General features: G+C 39.7%; 2 protein-coding genes across 4 annotated transcripts; both read left to right on the top strand.

Annotated features, from left to right (window-relative positions):
* The first annotated feature begins 1,841 nt into the window (after positions 1–1,841).
* On the top strand, positions 1,842–6,907 carry psmd8 (proteasome 26S subunit, non-ATPase 8). The gene is made up of 7 exons (XM_077248414.1): positions 1,842–2,007; positions 2,567–2,639; positions 2,740–2,842; positions 3,775–3,940; positions 4,022–4,122; positions 4,214–4,325; positions 6,104–6,907. Exons 1-7 carry the CDS (start codon positions 1,897–1,899, stop codon positions 6,239–6,241), a joined length of 804 nt encoding a protein of 267 aa, XP_077104529.1. The 5' UTR covers positions 1,842–1,896; the 3' UTR covers positions 6,242–6,907.
* A 3,376-nt stretch (positions 6,908–10,283) lies between these two features.
* On the top strand, positions 10,284–20,600 carry spred3 (sprouty related EVH1 domain containing 3). 3 transcript variants are annotated; one of them, XM_077248389.1, is made up of 6 exons: positions 10,284–10,634; positions 13,872–14,037; positions 14,178–14,346; positions 14,596–14,657; positions 16,644–16,805; positions 17,483–20,600. In XM_077248389.1, the coding sequence occupies exons 1-6, from the start codon at positions 10,624–10,626 to the stop codon at positions 18,449–18,451; spliced, it is 1,539 nt and encodes a 512-aa protein (XP_077104504.1). In that variant the 5' UTR covers positions 10,284–10,623; the 3' UTR covers positions 18,452–20,600. The 3 variants fall into 3 exon arrangements, with proteins under 3 accessions (XP_077104504.1, XP_077104503.1, XP_077104505.1); XM_077248388.1 differs by having other exon boundaries at positions 10,290–10,430; XM_077248390.1 differs by having other exon boundaries at positions 10,320–10,634; positions 16,634–16,805.
* Positions 20,601–20,650: the final 50 nt, after the last annotated feature.

Genomic DNA, 20,650 nt, shown 5'->3' with positions numbered 1-20,650 from the left:
GACCTCAAGCATTATAGTGGGTTGGCTTCTTTGTAATAAAGGCTAAAATTAACCATTTGCCTCCTCACAAAAAAAAAAGGCAGTTTTATGAAGTATGTATAAGGGGCGTGGTCTTCCATATTGTTTACCCCCATTGATTGGTCGCATTTAAAGTTGTGCTTGAATATTTCCTACATTAAAGGGTGTGTCTTGGACCTTTACGGGTTTCCCAGTGCTTGACTGGTGTGACAGAAATATCGCATTGAATAAATTTCCGGCCACCACTCCGTCCTTCCTCTTTGTCTCCTTTCAACTGCGCATGTCCCACAGGCAATAGGGACGTCTTCTTTTAGCAATGACATAACCGATCGGAGCAGTAGTATATAACGCGATAATTCTCGTGACATTGTATCGATAGGTTATCACAAATATTCATTTGAGACGAACCTGTCTGCGTCCCTTCCTTATTTCAGGTTCTAATAAACTACTGCACTAAGGCCGCTGCCTGCAGTGTCCAGCAGAGGGCGCAGGTGCATTACTGTATGACCCCCTCCAACTCCACTTTAAAGGGATAGTTCACCCAAAAATGAAGGTTTGTCATCATTTACTTACCCTTCAAGTTGTTTCAAACCTGTATGAGTTTCTTTTTTTCTGTTAAATACAAGATAAGATATGTTGGTAACCTGACGGCACCCACTGACTTCCAAATACAAATACTTAGGAAGTCTAAGGGTGCAGTCAACTGTCTGGTTACCAACATTATCTAAAATATCTGATTTTATGTTCAACAGAAGCAAGAAACAGGTTGGGAACAACTTAAGGGTGAGTAAATGATGACAACGTTTTCATTTTTGGTGAACTATCCCTGGGACCCAGGAATAGACTTTTGTCCTCTGTAGTGGACATTATATTTTAGTGATTTTCTCTGACACTGTATGTGTTATAGTTTTATGTCTGAATGTCCTGTAAAGAGCACATTCAGGGATTTTCAGAGATACAGAATGTTGGAGGTTTCACAATGACAACAACTTCTCTTTGGTCTTTTAAAATGACTGACATTGATTTAGTGATCTAATAGCACTCTTGTGGAAATATGATATTATTTTGAAATTATAATTAAAATTGCAAATGTTGCCAATTATCAACCCTATTTTTACACTTCTTTTTTCATTACATGTTGCCACAAGAACACAGTAATATGCATATTAGATACAGTGTATAGATACATTATAGTGAATGGCATTGCCCACAAAATTGCATAAAGTAAATTCATATATCAATTCATTCAGTTCTATCTTTCATAACATAGTTAAGAATCATCTTAAAACAAACAAAAATCTCACATCGTTATACATGTCATTTCATGTCTTTTTATTTTTTTAAACAATCTTGTCCTGGTGTCCACTACAGAGGACATAGCATAACATTAATAAAATATACATTTTCAAAACATTTCCCTGGATCTGTGACATGTATGATGTCAGAGAAATTCACTAAAATATAATGTCCACTACAGAGGACACAAGTCTATTCCTGGGTCAGAGGAGGATATAGTAAGTACATGTTGTTTAATATCACTCTGTATTTAAGTGTATAATTAATTATAACAAAGACTCCCTAAAATAAAGTGTAACCTTTTCTTTACAAAGTACACAACAGTTACAATCAGTTCTGTAATGTGACGCAGCTAGTTGCTGTAGACCTCAGTATTTACTTAATAGTTAAGGTAATCAGATTTTAAAATGAAAACTATATGATTCTATAACTATATTCTTCAGACAAACTGCAATGATATCTCCCTATTTTACACCCTCGGAAATCAGCGTTTCCTGGTTTCCATGGTAGCACCAACATTCTTTACGACAGCGTACTGCCGTATTCTGACAGACCGGTGTCGTACGTTTTTGCAGAATCACCATGGCGTCTGTGTTGAAAGAGACTGCGGGGTTGTATGAAACGCTGAAAGCCGAGTGGAATAAAAAGAATCCAAATCTTAATAAATGTGGCGAGATCCTGAACAAGCTAAAGGTACGCCCGATGATATGGAAGGGTAACATTACTCTTAAACTGCAGAAATGAGCTGTGGTTTGTAGTGTGATGAGCAGTTAGCGCTAGTGCTGCTATTTAGAACGGTCCAGTCGATTCCCATTTAACTAACGTTAACCGACAAACATGTTATGGATGTGTTTTAGTTTATTTATGATAAAATGATGATAAAGTACAGTTTATATTTTTGTGAGCTGTAGTGTGGCTTTGGGTTTGTTCCTCACCAAAGTAGCAAGTTAGCTAGCGGACAGCGACTTCATACTGTAACGTTAGTGAAACAAAATGACACAGTGTGTGAATTGATAATTCATTTATATAATGTTTTTTATAACGTCTTTTACAAATTACATTTTCTCGGAAACCTTATTTTTTTAACGTGTTGAATAATGAAGAAAAATAAAGACTCTTAATTGATAGTTCTCATGATTCCAACTATGTTGTCATTAATTCAATATTAATATAATCTCAGATGTCTGTCATGTATAATTTAAATTCTTCTCATTATGTTGTGATGGATTATTTATCATTTTTGTTTTTATAGATATCCCTGTTGGAATTGAACTTTCTACCAACTACTGCGACCAAACTAACCAAACAGCAACTTATCCTTGCCAGTGAGTATATATCAAGGTTTTACGATTGTTTTTATCTGAAATTATATATATATTTTAATTGCTTCAGTCATTTGTTAATCTCTTTTTTTGATCTTCATAGGAGATGTTTTGGAGATCGGAGCACTATGGAGCATCCTGAAGAAAGACATCCCCTCCTTTGAACGCTACATGGCTCAGCTTAAGTGTTATTACTTTGATTACAAGTAATGACATTTTTTGGTCTTACATCTTCTATTTGCTCACTATCATTATTACTTACTGAAAGGAATAGTTCACCCAATAATGAAAATTATCCCATAATTTACTCATTTCAAGCTATCCTAGCTGTATATTACTTTTTTCTTTCAATAAATGCCTTCTGAAGTGAAGCTGTGGGTTTTAGTAAGAAAATATCCATATCTAAAACTTTATAAACTATAATCACTGGCTTCCGTCAACGGCCGTGTGTTTATGAGTTGAGTTTGGGTGGTCACCCCTCTGACCTCATGTTCGACGTAGGCATAGCGTAAGCTTAGGTGAGATAGTGATTGTAGTTTATAAAGTTTTAGATATTGGTATTTTTCTTACTAAAACTCAGAAGGAATTTACGAACTCACTGGAGTCAAATGGATTACTTTAATGATGGATGAATGTGCTGTTTGGAAGTTTGGGCACTGTTCAATGCCATTACAAAGTTGGGAAGAGCCAGAATATTATTAAATATAACTCTGACTGTTCAGCTGAAAGAAGAAGATCATATACACCTAGGATTGGTTGAGGGTAAGCAAATTATAGGGTAATTAAAATTTTGGGATGAACTATTCCTTTAATATGTGCTGACAGCTGTCATGCTGAAACCGCATCTTGCCTATATCCTATATTGCCTATATTCTGTATGTTGGTACCAAGTGTACAAATGCCACATTTAAAAGGTTGATTAAAGACATGTGGGCAACTGTAGCAGGTCATCACACGTGTATATTGTAAATATTTATATATACATTACACATCCAATGAACATGTACTGGATTCTGTATTTTTATTTTCAAGAATATATTGACATTCTGAACACAGTTTCAGCACATTTTACCCAGAATTGTTTTGCTGTCTTTTTGTTTGCTCCTGTTACACTTTCCTCTCTTCCTAAATGTCACAGGGAGGAGTTGCCCGAGTCGGCCTACAGGCACCAGTTACTGGGTCTCAACTTGCTCTTCCTGCTCTCTCAGAACAGAGTGTCTGAGTTCCATACAGAGCTGGAAAGATTGAGTGCAAAAGACATCCAGACCAATGTCTACATCAGACACCCAGTTTCATTAGAGCAGGTGTGGGACACTTTTTACTCGTCACTTATATTGAATGCATTCGTCTGTTTTTTTTCCTACCTTTTTGCTTCTTCATTTCAGTATCTGATGGAAGGCAGTTACAACAAGGTTTTCCTTGCCAAAGGAAACATCCCTGCTGAGAGCTACACCTTCTTCATTGACATTCTTCTTGATACCATTCGGTAGGGTTATTCTAAGGCTTAATAGCTAAATGTAGTTGATTGACCGTGTTTTGGATTGTTTGGTCATTTAAATATGTTGTTTTGTTTGTAGAGATGAGATTGCAGGTTGTATAGAGAAAGCATATGAACAGATTCAGTTCAATGAGGCCACGCGGGTGCTTTTCTTTTCCTCTCCAAAAAAGATGACTGAATATGCAAAGAAAGTAAGTGTTCAATGTGTTTGTCAAATATTGGCATGTCACGATCATGAATTAATTGTCATACAAAATAATTGGAATTTAATGCTTTAATTCTGTTTGGTTTGTCACTTACATTAAGGGTGTGTTGACATTTGGCATGTTTGGTTCGATTAAAACAAAAACAGTTTGTTTTAGTGCCCAAAAACAAACAATGGTGTGATGGCTCTGTTAGTGTGGTCCATCTGAACCCTGGTGCGCACCTAACAAGCGGACTGAGACCCTGAAAAGATCGGTCTCGGTCTGCTTCCAAACGAACTCTGGACCAATCACGGACCAAAGACATGTAAACTAATCAAAAACAGGACATGATGTCACAAGATGCGACCCTAAAAAGGACAGAATGCTCAAGCATACCTGTTTTTTCTCATCATAGTTGCGATGTTACCCATCACAGTTCAGTACAGGCGACAGAACCGCGTCTCCCAGCGGCAGATCTTCGCTTGTGTGTGTGACCTGCTGCTGTTTTGACTTCGTTACACATTTTATAAGCTCTTCACGAGTTCTCAGCTGGTCAAAATACCATCATATGTAGGCTACGCACATGCAACAAGTGCATTTAGCCCAGCACACAGCATTGTTTTGGATGTTTGGAAGTTCCGTCATAAAATATACGTAATAAAAGCAGACCAATCAGGTTATGAATATAACCTTATGTCTTTAGGTTCGGTATCTTTAAGTTCGGTGTTAAAAATGCTGATGTGAACACTAATTTGACCAGGACTAAATGTTTTTGGGGTTTATTTTGGTCTGGACCAAGCGAATGGAACTACAAGTGTGAACACACCACAAGTCTAATGCGTTATAGTTTACTTGGAATTGTATATAATATAATAATAAAAATTATTATAAAACAGGCCCATATTATTTACTTTATTGCTTTGAAAATTATTAATATTTATCAATTATTTGTAATATAATACATTAAACCCAAAAATCCTTATTTCTTGTGAATGAGGACATATCTTGTGTACTTTATAGCAGTTTGTTTCATATTCTTTACTCCCTGGATTATGTACCCCGTTCACACTGCCAGCGACTTTTCAGTTTTTTATTCTATAAAACAAAAAAAATCATTATTTAACTAGGAATTAGACTTAAAATAATTAAAAGTAGCATTCTGCTGTTCGGAGAGTGTTCCAGCGGTGCTCGGTGCAATATAGTTAAGTCATTAACTGGCTTAAAGATCGATCAATCAACAAATTAAAATCGCTCATATGATTCAAAATGACTAATCATGAAAGTAATACATTTTCTTGTCCCTAATAATCAACAGAATGCAGGAGAATCTGTAAAATGAACTGCAGCAGTGTTAAACTGTTCATGAGTATAGTGTGCTTCTTTTCCAAGCATCATTTTATTATATCAATGTATGTGGTTACAGTCAAATCATATAAAACAGTGAAATCTCTCCGGAACTGTCATGTCTTTCCTGTGGCATGACAAATCGGGTCCTCGCTCGTAAAAGGGTCTCCCCAAACTGTCAGTAAACTGTCAAACTGACTGCCGTCGCTTGACACGACTACATTCTGTCGCTCCTCTCGCCAGCGCTCCTTTGAAAATGAATGGGATCATGTTGCTTTGTCGCTAGCGGTGCGAATGGGGCTTTTACCAGATGTTGCAGTAATTGCATATTAGATCAAATAACCATGATCAGATGATTAATCAATAATCACACGTACTCTATTGTTTAATCTTAATGTTATTTGATGAATAGATATTAATATACTTTTTGTGCTCTGCAGAGAGGATGGACCCAGAGTCCTGATGGATACTACTCATTCAGTACCCAGCACCAAAAGACAGAGGAAGTGAACATCCCCTCCACAGAACTGGCCAAACAAGTCATCGAGTATGCAAGGCAGCTGGAAATGATTGTGTAGTGTGGATCTGGCAGCATTTAGACACATGTATACATAAAGGTTCACATTTGTTTATCCAAATAAAACCATTGTACAGTAGCCCTATATCTGTACTCAGTTCAGACACCGGATGACACAGCCGCTGATAATGGCTCTCAGAGGATGAGACCAGAACGCTTTGACCTACACTTCAATATCAATATCTACCCGTGTAAGGATCTCTCTGTATGATTGTCTGGTGGGTGTGTCATCTGTTTACAGGAACCCTCTTGCATTTCTTATCTAATGACTGGATCTCAAAAGGTTTTTTTTTTGGGGGGGGGGGAGGGTTGTTAATGATTAATCTGTCCTATTTTGAATATTCACATGTTGTTCCTCTCAGCAAGATTTGATGGTTTTATCAAGAGTGAGTTTGTGAAGAGAAGTGGGTTTGGCTGGCATCCTTGAGATGGATGTTGTCAGCAGCAGCTAAACTTCTGTGCTTATTCATTGTTGCCCAAGGAGTGTTCATTGAATTATTATACTCTTGCCTTGTATCCTAGCAACAGCGTGATGATTGCAGTTAAAAGTTTGCAGATGTTTTGTAATTTGTTTCCTGTAATGGGATGATCCCTCCCCTAAATTGTCACGAGGCGTTGACAATTCTGATAAATAAAATGTTTTTTTTTTTGTGACTCTTTTATAAAATGTCTTCTGAAGCACTGTATGAGTAGCATGTTATCATTTATATTGTGCTAGTTAGATGCAGGAACTACTGTGAAATATGTTAGTGTATTTGTCTCAAATCTAAAAAATAAAAAATAAATCAGAGGTAAGTAGGTCTTCTAAATCAAAAATATATTGTCTGAACAATCAAAGAAGGAAGTCACTGTTTGCAATGGATGCTGTATGGCGTTTGGTTCATGTTCAGGCTAGACAACCAACATTAAGATACACTTTATTAACATGCATATGATTTTGAGGCTGTTGGGTTTAATCTATATATATATGCAGGGCCCTTCAGAATGTGCTTATGTTTGTTTCATTCTCTAATTTGTTTTGGCTTGGCACATACTCAGGGTGTTTTTCTATGGCTTTTTTAAGAATTAAAGGACGGTCGTGGAGCATAGTTGAGTATTGAGATTGGCTCAGTCATTAGGTGGTTCTCAAGATGAGTGGTCCATGGATTCATAGTGGTATCAAGCCTGAGGTATCGCCACATTGACTTTTCCAATAGAAATCATCACTGGAACCTGTGACGGCCAGGTGGAGTTGGAAGCAATTGAAGCAGACTCAGATTTATTTATCTAGAGTGTTACTGCTTTTCTTTTTAATTAAAGGTGCTTCGCCCAGTGTGGACAACCACAGTGGCAGATTCTAGATGATGTGTATGTGGCTTTGGTGTGGGTCAGTATTGTAAGTGTGCAGTGGTTGTGTTCTCTGTGGTCTTGCCTTTCGTCCTTCATGCTGATTTTCCACTTCACGTGAGGGAGGAACCAGTTTAGATCCCAGTTCAGGACAGTTTTTGGGGTCAGATCCCGGGGCCTGAGCTTTCACAATCTTTCTCTACTGTGGTGCAGGGGTGATTGTTGGGAAGCTTCTTTTGACAATAAGAATGAGCCTCTTGTTTTATTCAATTCTATAAAAGAAAACCAGGAGACATTTAATGCAAAAACCAATATCTGGGTAATAACCAGACTCTTAAAAATAAAGGTTCTTTATTGGCATTGATGGTTCCATGAAGAACGTTTAACATCAATGGAAACTTTCCATTCCATAAAAGGTTCTTTATAGTGGACAATAATTCTTAGATTTTTAAAATTCCAAAAAAAAATTCTTGGCTTCACTGCGAAAACCCCCTTTCAAAACCTTTATATTTAAGAATGACAAAAACAGAAAAATCCATTTGTAGGATTTTTTTTTTTTAAATGTATTGTGGCATTGTCGTGATAGTTGAGCAAACTGAATACACTTGTATTAAAATAATTGAAATTGTTCTTTTTGCATTGCATTTCAAGACACAAGAACAATAGACAGTCAATTTGTGGAAAGTTTCATTTCCTTTATTACTTTCTTGTGTGCCCTTATTTTCACCCTCTTGAGTTTGCTGAGGTCTGTCGCATGTTTTCTTCACTTCAGCAGGTTGGCTTTATACGTGGAGCTGGACTGGTACCCAAGCTGGTGTCTTTTTGGTTGTAGATGCAATTTCCCTCTGCATTTCAGGTACAATGTGTGCTGTCTAATAAAAGATCTGCCCTTGTTAGCACAGACTTTAACCTTTCCTCTCTTGGATCCTGTTGAGGGCCCTTCCTCTCTGGAAGGTTTTAATTTAACAACATGTTATTGTGAATGCAACAGCCGACATGTTGGTCTGGACAAGTCTCCTATCATACTGTTCATGATACTGAACAGATTTAAGTGTTTTAGAGGAGAATGGGGTCAGTTGTCACTCGAAAAAATGCTGCGTTGTTTCAATCCACATTTGGGTCAAATATGGACAAACTCAGCCATTGGGTTACATTTACATGACATTTTTAACCCAATGTTTGGGTTTGTCCATATTTTACTCAAAATTGGGTTAAAACAACCCAACATTTTTTAGAGTGTAGGCTATGTCCCAGAAAATAAGGTTTTAAATCAGAAGTCATTTCTCTAGCAATAGTTTTGTATAAAAAGTAAAAACATCTTCACTTTCGTAAATATCAAACTGTTTTGGCTAAGCAATTACAACATATAAAACGTTGAACTACGAGTTTAAAACCAATATTCAAAACCAATGCTGTAGTTTTGACTCAAACATTACAAGATAAAGCATTTGTCTTCGGTACTGGAATATTATCACATTACTTTACGAATTTCATAAATTCTAAACCTAATCTAAAGGTAAATATCCAACTGAAAGAGTTAATTGTTGATTATTGATTATTTCTGTGTTCTTTTCCAACAAAAAAAAAAATCTATTGTCCATCGTTTTTGGACAATTCAATATTGTCCAAATTGTATTCGACGGAAAACAGATATTAAGATGAATTATTTTGACAAATGTATTATTCCAATGAAAATAAAATTAATGTTATTTTTCTTGTAGGCTACAACTACAATTTTTTCCCCATCGTAACCAGGACTACAGCCCCTTTTTGGAGAATATTTTAAATTAAAAGCAACAAGAACTTGTATTATTGTTAGACATTTTGATTAATGAATGGATATTATGTGCACTAGCATTTTTGTGTAATGTGTACATTTCTGTATTGTTCTAATAAATTAAAAAGGAACAGCAATATTTGTCAGTAATATGACAGTATGACGTTTGCCCAGGTTGAACGAACGATTAAACAAAAACATCCAATCTAGAAATTCTAAATATTCACTAGGCTGTTAAAGATTCCACATAGCGTTTTCCGTTGTTCTTTTGGCTGTTTTTTTTAACGGCCACATATTTGAATTAAACCGTGCAATTAAATTCGCGCGCAAATATTAATTGTTAAATGTATGACTTTTAAAATAGCAAACATGTATTGTTTAAGCTCTACCGTGCTGTAGCTTAATGTACTTTTACAAAATTGTTGAAAGGGAGCGAGACTGACTGTTTATTTGGATAATAAAGGCTCAACGCTGGCGTGGCTGTTTATCAATGGTGGGCTATCAGTGAACATGAATGGGGAGTTGGAGATGAATGGAGACTAGCTCCTGTGAATTCTGTCATGGCGTATAGAGCTGTATGAGAGCTGTCCAAGGTACTGAGGCTCTGCACTATACTAACTGAGTTTGTTTACTATTCACAATTTGACTATTGACAATTTGACTATACATTTCTCTTTCTAACATTAATAGTCACTCTCTTTTCAGATTTAACAATGGTGATTGCTGGTGAACATGGACATTTTTAGAGCCATATCGCTCCAAATGTCCTGACAGCAACAAAACTGGACCGATGCAGCTCCTATTCGGGGACACTGTGTCCATCCACGAGTGTGTTTAATATGAGTGTGTGAGAACTGCTGTAGACAGGTAGAGAGAGAGAGAGAGAGAGAGAGAGGGAGAGAGAGAGAGGGGGAGGGAGGGAGGGAGTGATTGAGAGAGAGAGAGCGAAGGAGGGAGGGAGCGAGAGAGGGAGGACGATGATGATGCTGCCGGTGGAAAATGGCTGCTGCATCCTCGAGCCCATCCGAAACCATATGAAGGTGGACAGAGAAAGACAAGAAAATGAGAGCAGCAGCGAGCACAAGGAGTGAGTGAAAGAGAGACTGTGTGTGCGTGCGTATGTGAGCGAGAGTGTGAGAACGCGCGCGCGCGCGCGCGTGTGTGTGTGTGTATGAGTGTGAGAACGCGCGCGCGCGAGTGTGTGTGTTCGGTAAGAAGGGGAATAAAAAAGACGAGAGACCGGGGGGCAGCCAGCTCGAAGCGGCGGGCAACACCGAGCCATGGAGGGCGAGTAAGTCCATGCATTTTTATTTGACCAGAACAGACTGATTGATTTGCAGCACCTCTAATGGACTGTAAGATGCTCACGCGAGAGCATCTGATGTTAGATGCTCATAAACACTATTACGCAGCTATGGCTATCAACACAGTACACCATATTCTCCATATACATCCAACATTTGATGAATAACGCCAATGAATGGGCCTTATCTGAAGTGGACTATATAAAACGCCTTCAATGCCGCGAATAGGGTGCAGTAAGAGACGGCTTTCTCGAGGATGATGTGTGAGGAGGCTCCACGTATAACCACCAAATACATCCATGAATTATAAAACGTGTCGTTAAAAAATCGACGAATTATGGCGAGTTTTCTGGCGTCGGGAACACATTGGCGGGTTGGAGGCGCGGAGGGATGCTTTTATCAACGCGTCTCGAGTTTCATTATGATTTTTAAAGCCAAACTTTATGAATGAAATGTGATTTTTCTCTCACCCCCCTCCTCCTCTTCATGTCTCCCCCTCCCCCCAGCGCTTCTCTTCTTCTTCTTCTTCTTCTTCTTGTCTATATCCTCCTTTCACCCACTCATCTGCCCATCGAATTCGCTGTGCTGTAGTATATGTAGTTTTATTCATTCATAAAACAGCGGGATGAACGAATGAGTGCGCGTGAACGCGTGTTGATCGGAAGAGATGACGGTGCAATGGCTTATAATAACTGAAACCGTTCAAAATAATACAAATGGGGCTCTGAATCAAAATGGATGTGATTTCATAGCGTTTATTGTAATGGAGCTTGTCGGACTGGAAAACCGCTATGAGGGCCTTTATGGCGATGGGCGCGTTCATTGATACATCTCAGGGAGGAATATAACTCTTCATCTCCCACCCTCTCCCTCATCATCTCCACACATTTCATTCCCCTCAGGCCATTCATTTATTTACGGGTTCTTTCTTTGTGCTACTCCCACTCTCATATTAACATATGGAGCCATTATGTCCTTTGTTGTTTTATATTGGTGTCATTGTGAATGTAGAATGGCTATATTAAGTACTTTTCTACAGAATTGAGCGATGCCTGTAAACGCTTCTTCCGTGTGCGCGCGGAAAGTGTGATTAGATTTTCCTCGCCCACGTGACCGTCCATTAAAAAATCGCGCTGTTTCCTGCCATTGTTAATCGTGCTTCACTGTTTATATATTCTAGACTGAACCTATAGTTTATGGAATACACAAAAGCACACATGATGGTGTGATTTAAGATTATTCATTTCATTTAACACAATAAATCAGTCCTAGCCACCATACCACACCTGTCTCTATAAATCAATCAAAATGCATCTGGCTGTATCGCGCGTCTATATATTACTGTATTACTTACAGTAGCCTACATGATTTTAAAGGATGTTTTTTTTAATAACATGCATAAAATGCATTTTTACCTGACAGATAGCCTATCACTGAATGGGTGTCTTGACAAATCACACCTGTCTCTGTCATCGCAAAACTATTCGGGGGAGCGGCCCGCTCTTTTTTAGCCAATCAGAAACGAGATATCGTCCTGTCAATCCATAGGAAGTTCGTGTTTGCTGACATAGGCTATCTTTGGGGCGGGAAAAGGGGCGTGTCTAATTAGTGGCTAAATCTGGCAGATGTAGTCAAAACGGGTTCAAATCAATTACAGCACCTTTAACACCAACATAAAACTTGACCCTACACATTTAATGTATGTTATGACTCTTTTTGTGGACCACTCATAAGCAGGGTGTGCATTAAGGTTCCCCCCAAAGAAGGCTTGATCCCCTCAGAAGGGCATCAAAATAAGATGTTGAGGGGGTCAAAGATAGTCTACCCGTAATATGAAGCTTTACCTGTAAATATGAAGATACATTTCTAGCTCTGACTGATTTGAAGTACTCATAAGTACACATTAATTCAAACGTCTTCTAAATATTTGATCAAATTGTAATAACCACCTCTGAAATGACTGAAATGATTTGGACTAACATCATCGTGGCGTGGACAGGGAAAAGGGCCAAACATGTTTCATCCTCTCCTCCAGTCATGTGTCTGCTGCCAGCTGTGACCATCACATACACCATACTGACCTTTTTCACATTTCCGGGTTTCTCAGAAGCGCAAGTCGTCATAGTTGGATAAACTTCTACAGCGGTGAATGAGAGACTACATTAAATGTATTTTTGTGTTCCCATTTGCTCAAATAGCAAAAGAAAAACTCCACAATAGTGTTTTAACAACTTTTAATAGGAGGAAGAAAATAGAGAGAGATTGATAACGGCAGTCAGAAGAGAGAAGGATGTACATTTTACTGAAATTTTACCACAGATTACAAACACGCTCACTGCAGCGTCAACTAGTTTTTTGTAATTTGATACAAAGGTAATACAATACAAAATATAGTGTTATAAATGTACATACTTTCAAAAATATATATAAATAAAATATAGATATAAAAAACGTTGCAGATTTACGATGCTATTGACTGATAATCCGCATCATCACAATTTGTGAAAAGGTCCCACTATAGGCAAAAGATCTTTTCAAAAACCCTGTTTTCTAGCCCCAAACTATCCTGCATGGCTGCAATTGGCTGGCTTAAATTTTACCACGTTGAAAAAAAAAGAGGATTGTGTTCAAGGCATTTTCACTCCTAAGTACCTGGAAAATTTCCTCCAATTCATTAGTGCTTTCTAATAATAATATGTTTGTCTTTGTAATCTTTTCTTTAAAATGTAATAACTTGCTCTTTGTCTGAAACAGCTTTTCTTCCGATGATGTCCAACCACTTTAACATCTACTTTTCATGATAATCTTCAAATGGATAAAATCCAGTGTCCCACCTTGCCTTTTTTCCACACTGACTATTCAGTACTTTTGGGAATGCGTCCAGAAAGATTACAGAAGCAAAATGGGTTATGAACGACAACTTTAACGAATGAATAATCATTTTATTTTTAATGCAATTTTATTTTTACGAACGCTAATTTAAGTGGATATTGCAGGCTAATAACGTTACGTCCTTTACACATCTTTACACTGTGTCTCTGTAACGCAGTGTCTTTTCTCTGTTATTTGCCATTTACCTTTATTTTGAGGATATTTCCATATGTTATACTGATGGTTGCGTTTTCTTCTTTAACGGCCTTTGTCTCAAAGTCTGTGTGTGTGTGTCTGTGTGGGTGTTTGTTCTCAGCTGGCTAGTGTACTCACTCCTTTTACTCCCCTAACAGTGTGCGTGTCCGAGCGGTGGTGATGACACGTGACGATTCTAGTGGTGGCTGGGTGCCCCTTGGAGGTGGCGGCCTCAGTCACGTGATCATTTGTAAGGGGCGGAGCTCTGAAGGTCGTGGGCGGAGAGAGTACGTCATACGCGGAGAACGGCTACGCGATCGAGCAGTGAGTGTGTGCGTGTGTGTTCATGCCTGTCTTTGAGTGCACTGATGTTCCCTCAGCCTGACAGTCCCGGTAGTTGTAGCAATTTAGTAGTCGCCCTCACGAGTGGCCCGCAAGTGACCCGCCTCTCTTTCTTCATGTAGCCTGTGCTGGAATGCGCCATTCAAAAGGGTCTGGTCTACAACAAGGTGAACCCCATCTTCCATCACTGGCGTGTGGAGGAGAGGAAGTTTGGTCTGACCTTCCAGAGTCCAGCTGATGCCATCTCCTTCGAGAGGGGGCTTCAAAGTGTCCTTGATAAGCTGGACAGAGGTACAGAGCAGCAAAAGATAGAGAACAGGAAGCTGGTGCCAAAGTGAATGTAATCAATGTAGTTTATATTGAGTATGTGTCAGTCAGTTTTAATAACTAGTAACCCTGTTGTTATGGCCTCTAAATGTACCAGTACAGGGAAGACGATGCCATGAAAGGATATTCCAAATGTTTAATGTGTTCTAGATCATCACATTTTCTTTCTTGATATGTTTTTTTTGGTTGTTCATTTTTAACATTTTCCTGCAGGATCCGACTCGCCATCCTCCTCGACTCCTGAAGAGGGCGACACTGAAGATGATGGTCAAGCAGTGAGTGTTTTTATCACGTCAAAGTGCTTCAAAGTATCTGGTTCTATCTGAAATTTACTTCGTGCCTAGATCCCTGTAAAGTCGTCATTGACATTGAAGTGATTAAAATCAAAATTGACCCTATTTATTTTCTTAACTCTTTCCCCGCCAGCGTTTTTAAAAAATATTTTGTTGTATGAATGTTTGAACATGCAATATATCAAAAGAAAGAACAGAGCCTCTGCTTTTATCCTAGCTTCATGCATTCTTTTTTTTTAATCAACAATTGAAGGTGGGTAAGTTTAATTAAAAAAAGCACATTTTGAGCAAAAAGCTGAGAAAATCCATTTTTTGTCAAAGACTTCATCTGGATGGGATTCAGAACGATGATCAAAACCAGGGTTCTCAAGTTCTATCAAAAGCTTGGAGTGAGATCACATGCGGTTAGGGGAGGGGCCCTAATGGAGCCCCACCCCCCCGCCCCGCCCCCCAATTTTACCCATTGTTCATAATTAACCAGCACAAATTGAATTTATAACAATTGGTAAATCTGATAAATGACAGAGCAATTCATCACATCAAATATACTCTTTAATGTTAGATTTCAAAATTACAAATATACAAAAATATAAAAAATTGCTCCAAACAGTTTAGAAAAACAAATATTTTAGCTTTTTCCCTGACATCTTTGAAAAATAAATGCAATGGGAATGATTAATGGATGTTATGTTATGTTATGTTTTGACAGGATATAAAATATTACCCAGAGGACTCTGCTTTAATACATGTAGCCTTAATGTAACTAGATAGACTATTTATACAGTATAATATATCATTTAAAATAAAATGAAGAAATACATCTAAATTCCTTCCCATACCCACTAACATTTCCCTTAGTTTCAGATAACGTAAGCTAGCCAAGCTAGTTCAAGCTGAACTGAGCCAAAGCTTCTGGCCTGGTTGCAAAGTAGTTGTAGAGTTTTTGACTGCATCGATAATAATGTATACGATGGGCTATATATTAAATGTTCTAGCCTAAAAATGTTAGACGAGCTTTCTTCCAATTTACCTTCTCCATCACGACGGTGCGATGTTGTTGGTTACCTAGTAACGAACGTACGGTGGCCTAGAATGTTCCGTCAACTTCCGTGTGTTCGCGCATCTATGTTGCCTAGTAACGAACGCAATCTGGTTCAGTACGTGGTGGCGGGCAGGAAACTTCACTTTGTGTGCCTGCGCAAAGCTTGCAGGACAACTTGGTTGGCATTGCCTTTTCAGCGTGAGAAATACACAGTGTGGCGTGTGAGCGTGTGAACTGGTTGAATTGTGTGTGTCTCACGGCCAATGAGACATGGTTTTCTGCATGACTTGAGATCCCTGAAAACATAGATGGAGTAGATCGAGTCCATTAACACCCCCAAAGCTTCAAAGTCCTATAGCTCGTCCTGGGTCGACATTTCATTCAGTAACATTAGGCAGTTTTGATTTATATGGTGTTTAATGTTGATGATCACGTTTTTTTACGTATGCATATAATTCCATATGCCATCGCTTGTTTCTGCTTCTTCGCCTGTGTTTTGATCATGAGATTCAGTACTCTTTCAGAAGATTTGTAATAGTGCCCCCTACTGTATAACAGTGTACACACGGAAAAACAGAAATTAGTAAATATATGTTCCCTGGCCATATTATGGACGATTTATCAGTGCATGTTATTCCAAAGAAAATTGTCTTTGTAATCATCAAAATTAATCAAATTGTGAAAAATCGATCTTCCGTTTCCTATCTATAATCTTGCCAATTATTTAGATACTTGGTCACTTTTTGCTCCGCCCAGTTTTACATAAAGTCAAAGCAGAGTCATGATCGAATGATTCATTCATAAAACAAGGCAATCCAAACTACACCAGTCATCTCTACAGCTCGCATTTCCTCCATCTTGTGTACATGCTGTCGGCTTTAGCATTAGGTGGTTCTGCATGTTTGATGACTTGCAGTCTGTCTCAGTCTCATACAGGGAGTGAGTCGTCGTCCAACAGCAGAAAAGAGATGCTGCCCAAACCCATTACCATTGTGACCAGCGAGTCCTCCTCCACCTGTTTTGTGCGCTCCACAGAGGAGTTTGCGTATGGGACAGGTCACGCCGTCACGACACAGACCCCGGCCCAGGTAAAAGATTCACATTGCTTGAAAGTTGAGTCCAGTTGATTCCAGCAAGTTCATTATATACCGATATATTGAACTTGCTGGAATGACGTTTCCACGATAGAAAGGAGGGGGGTAAATAACACACATGCCAAGTTCTTTTTATTCATGTCGATTTCATTGTTTAAATTTTTTTTATACTATTTACAAAAAAAGGTGTAGATTTAATGACTAGAAATTTCATATGGTGTAACTGTCAATTTAAAGTAATAACAATTTATTACATGTAAATGTACTCATAATAATTATTTACAAAAATGCTTTAAAATGTTTTAATTTAAATATATATTTTATATTTTTAAGATAAAAAGCTTTTTTTTTTTACAAATGTTATGAATTGATAATTCATAAATAGTATGTTTGTTAGAATATTTTTTTTTGCATGTTGGTTGCACCAGGTTATATTTTGGTCACACACCACATGAGTTTGATTGTTGGACAAAAGCAGTTTTGTTCAAAATACAGCCAAAGGTTTTCTTTGCAAAATGTTTTTTTGCTTCATAATGATACCACTGTATGAATGAACTGCGTTTTTATTGTATTTTTTTATGAATTAATAAACCCAGACAAAAAAAAAAAAAGAGTGTGATGCCACTGCCTCTGCAGCATTACATTCAGTCCTCATTCTTCTCTCACCGCAGATCCATACCCGACCCGCCCAGCACCAGCTCACCCAAGTTGCAGCCGTGTTGAACCCTCCGGCACCCCCTCCGCCACCTCCGGCCCCCCCAACCCCCCCCACAGCGCCCCCTGCCTCCTCTCCTCTCTCCCCGCTCTCGCCCACAATCTCCCTGCTGGAGGAAGGGGACCTCCGCAGCCTGGACCCCTGCAAGGACCTGTGGGGAACACGTGGCTACGAGGACTACCGACGTGCCGGTGCCACGCGGACCAAGGTGGGCGGGCTGACGGGGGGCGTGGTGGTGAGCGGCAGCCAGGACAAGACCGAGCTCTGCGTGGTGCGCTTCGAGAAAGAGCTGGCCGGCGTGGGCACCACAGGCTGCGAGGTCACCGTCATGCTGGACACCAAAGGTTCTCAGTGCAACTCTTCGCCCACCTGCATGCCCAACGCTGTGCCGGGGGTGTCGTCAGCCAGCGGCTCCCCGCAGGAGACGGGCAAAGGCTCGCCCTCCCCCTGCTGCATCCACGCCTCTCTCGCCACGCCACGCTCTCGGACTCGCAGGCGAGGGGGCGGCGGAGGGGAAGCCATCTCTCCGGACGACGACAGCTCCTGCCCACAGGGCTCCTCCTCCTGCTCGTCCCGCTGCGTGTACTGCCGTTCTGTCTTCAGCGCCTCCGAGAACGGACGGGGCCGCTGCCGGGACGCCCCGGACCCGGCTCTACACTGCCTGCGCCAGTGGACGTGCGTGTGGTGCGCAGAGAGCCTCCTCTACCACTGCATGTCGGACTCCGAGGGCGAGTTCTGGGAGCCGTGCTCGTGCGAGGACTCGATGGGCGGCGGGCCGCACCCGCTGTGCTGTGCCCGCTGGACGGCGCTGCTGGTGCTGTCTCTTTTCGTGCCCTGCATGTGCTGCTACCTGCCCCTGCACGCATGCCTGCGCTGTGGGGAGAGATGCGGCTGCTGCGGAGGGAAGCACAAGGCCGTGCGATGAGGCCTGAGCGGGGGGAGGGCGCGTGGGCGGGGCTTATTGTGACGGGACGGGAGCACAAGGAGGAACAGCCGTAGAGGCAGATCTCCTACATAAACCTTCACGGTAATATCCCCTCGCCCCCACCGAGGCCGTCTGCTGCATTCCGCTCTTTCTATTCTGCGCTCGGACCCTTCTCGCTCGTACCGGCGGTGGGTGCATGGGTTCGGGGAGGTTGCTCTCTGATTTGCTGGTCGTTGGGGTCAGGGGTCGTCTCCGGGAGGTGGGGAGTGAATGGGGTTCAGTGACGTGTAAACATTTGTTCGTTTTCTTTTCTCTTGGGTTCTGTTTTTTTTTTTTTTTTTGGGAGAAAATATGAGATGAAAAAATGTTTATAGATAATGTTATCAGACCTATTTTGAGTATCTTATTTTACTTGAACTACTGAAAGATTTTTTTGCAATTGATTTAACAAATACACTCCCGTCGTACCTCTAAGTTGATGAGTTTTACCTCAATGTCCAGAGGAGAGTAAGGCAAATAGAGAAAGAGACTTATTTTGGGGGCTGTGTGCTGTGGTGAGGTTTTGTATATGGTCTTTGCGGTAGGTTTTTCACGCACGTTCGGCCAGAACATATTTGTGAAGGAGAACATTTTGATGTTGTACCACTTTTAGTTGTTCGAGGACAGGGAACGTGAACGGTCTGATCGAGGGCAGTTTCACCAAAACCACCACTTTCACCACATATGGACCCATACATGCTCATTCTTCTGTTAAGAGTATAGTTGTTTAACTTGCCAACAACTGAGAATGTTGCCTATATTTAAAGGATAGACCAAAAAAGTTGAGAGATAATCTAGTCCTGAATCTGCCGAACATTTGCACAGCAAATGTAAACCGAGGCCTTGAAATGTTGTTGTACACGCCACCAAAAATACAGTGCAAATTAGTTATTATTAGTCAGAAGTAAAGAATAAAAGGACTGTTGTGTGTGACACAACACTTTAACTTTATCTGTTAGTATGGCAACAAGAGAAGTACTCAATCATTAACTATAATGGGTTATACTGCACCTCACGTGTCCTAACCAGTGCAACAAAGCGACAGGACATTTTGTCTGTGTTGTTCCAGTTAGCCCCGCCCCCAGTAAAATCCCATTGGTCCAAAAGCATAAAATGTGTTATAGTATATTTTCATTTTCACTGTTGACAGACAAATTACATGACACTGAAAACTTGTTGCCTGGTTAAAACTCGTTGTTAAAGTGAGAAATATAAAGATTTTAGACCAATCAGTTCAAATGCTGACAGGCATCACGGTTTGGACCTTGAAGTGTTAAGAAACATTGCTTTAAATTATCTCAAAGCTGCTATTTCAACTCCCCTAAACTTGTCTTACCTCGCTGCTAGTCATGAGGAGTTAGGGAATCAGACACGGCCCTGTAGGCAATTTTGGACAATGACTAAATTATGACATCAATGATGGGGAAGAACTAATGTCTAATTCCAAGAGGTTTCTCCAAGTTACGTAGGAATCAATGTTGTATTAACTGCTCATTAGAGTCACTTTAAAAGAAAGGAGTTTTACAGCAGGATGAACCACTGGACCATTCAATCTACAAACATGCATTGCATTTCATTGTCCATTTGGACTCATTTCAATCCATTTTCAAAGACGTGAAACATTCTATTGCACTCACACACACTCACTTACTCACTCACTCTTTATGGGCAGATTAGTAGAGAAACACAAAAAGACCCAAAAATAGCACTGGAGAAAAGAGAACTTTGAGAGATGAGACCACCCTTGAGGGCCCTAGTCATACATCCTATTAATAAATGTGCCTTTTGATTTATTTAACCAATAACCTATAATTTCTAAGTAACGATGTACCTAAATACTCATTTTCTTTTTTCAGGTTGTTTATTTCTGCCAATGTGCATATTTTAACATGTATGTGTCTATTAGTTTGAAATGTAATCAATGGAAAATATTACCTGTTTATATATTTATTGAGATATTTATTCTAATTCTTTATTTATTTTTGGAGACGGGTTTTTATTTTCTGTGCTGTCTTACTTCTCTGACTTTGTGCCAATTTGCTGCTTTGAGGTGTTACATATCGTGGGTTTGTATCATTAATTAAACCCTAACTCTATATTTTAATGAAAAGTTTGCACTCTGAATCGTGTTTACATGTGTTTATGTGCATTAGTACACTA

The sequence above is a fragment of the Siphateles boraxobius genome, unplaced genomic scaffold, assembly GCF_051911475.1.
Source record: "Siphateles boraxobius isolate OS27281-9 unplaced genomic scaffold, OSU_SipBor_1 30, whole genome shotgun sequence".
Lineage (NCBI taxonomy): Eukaryota > Metazoa > Chordata > Actinopteri > Cypriniformes > Leuciscidae > Siphateles > Siphateles boraxobius.
This window is presented reverse-complemented; position numbering and strand designations above follow the sequence as displayed.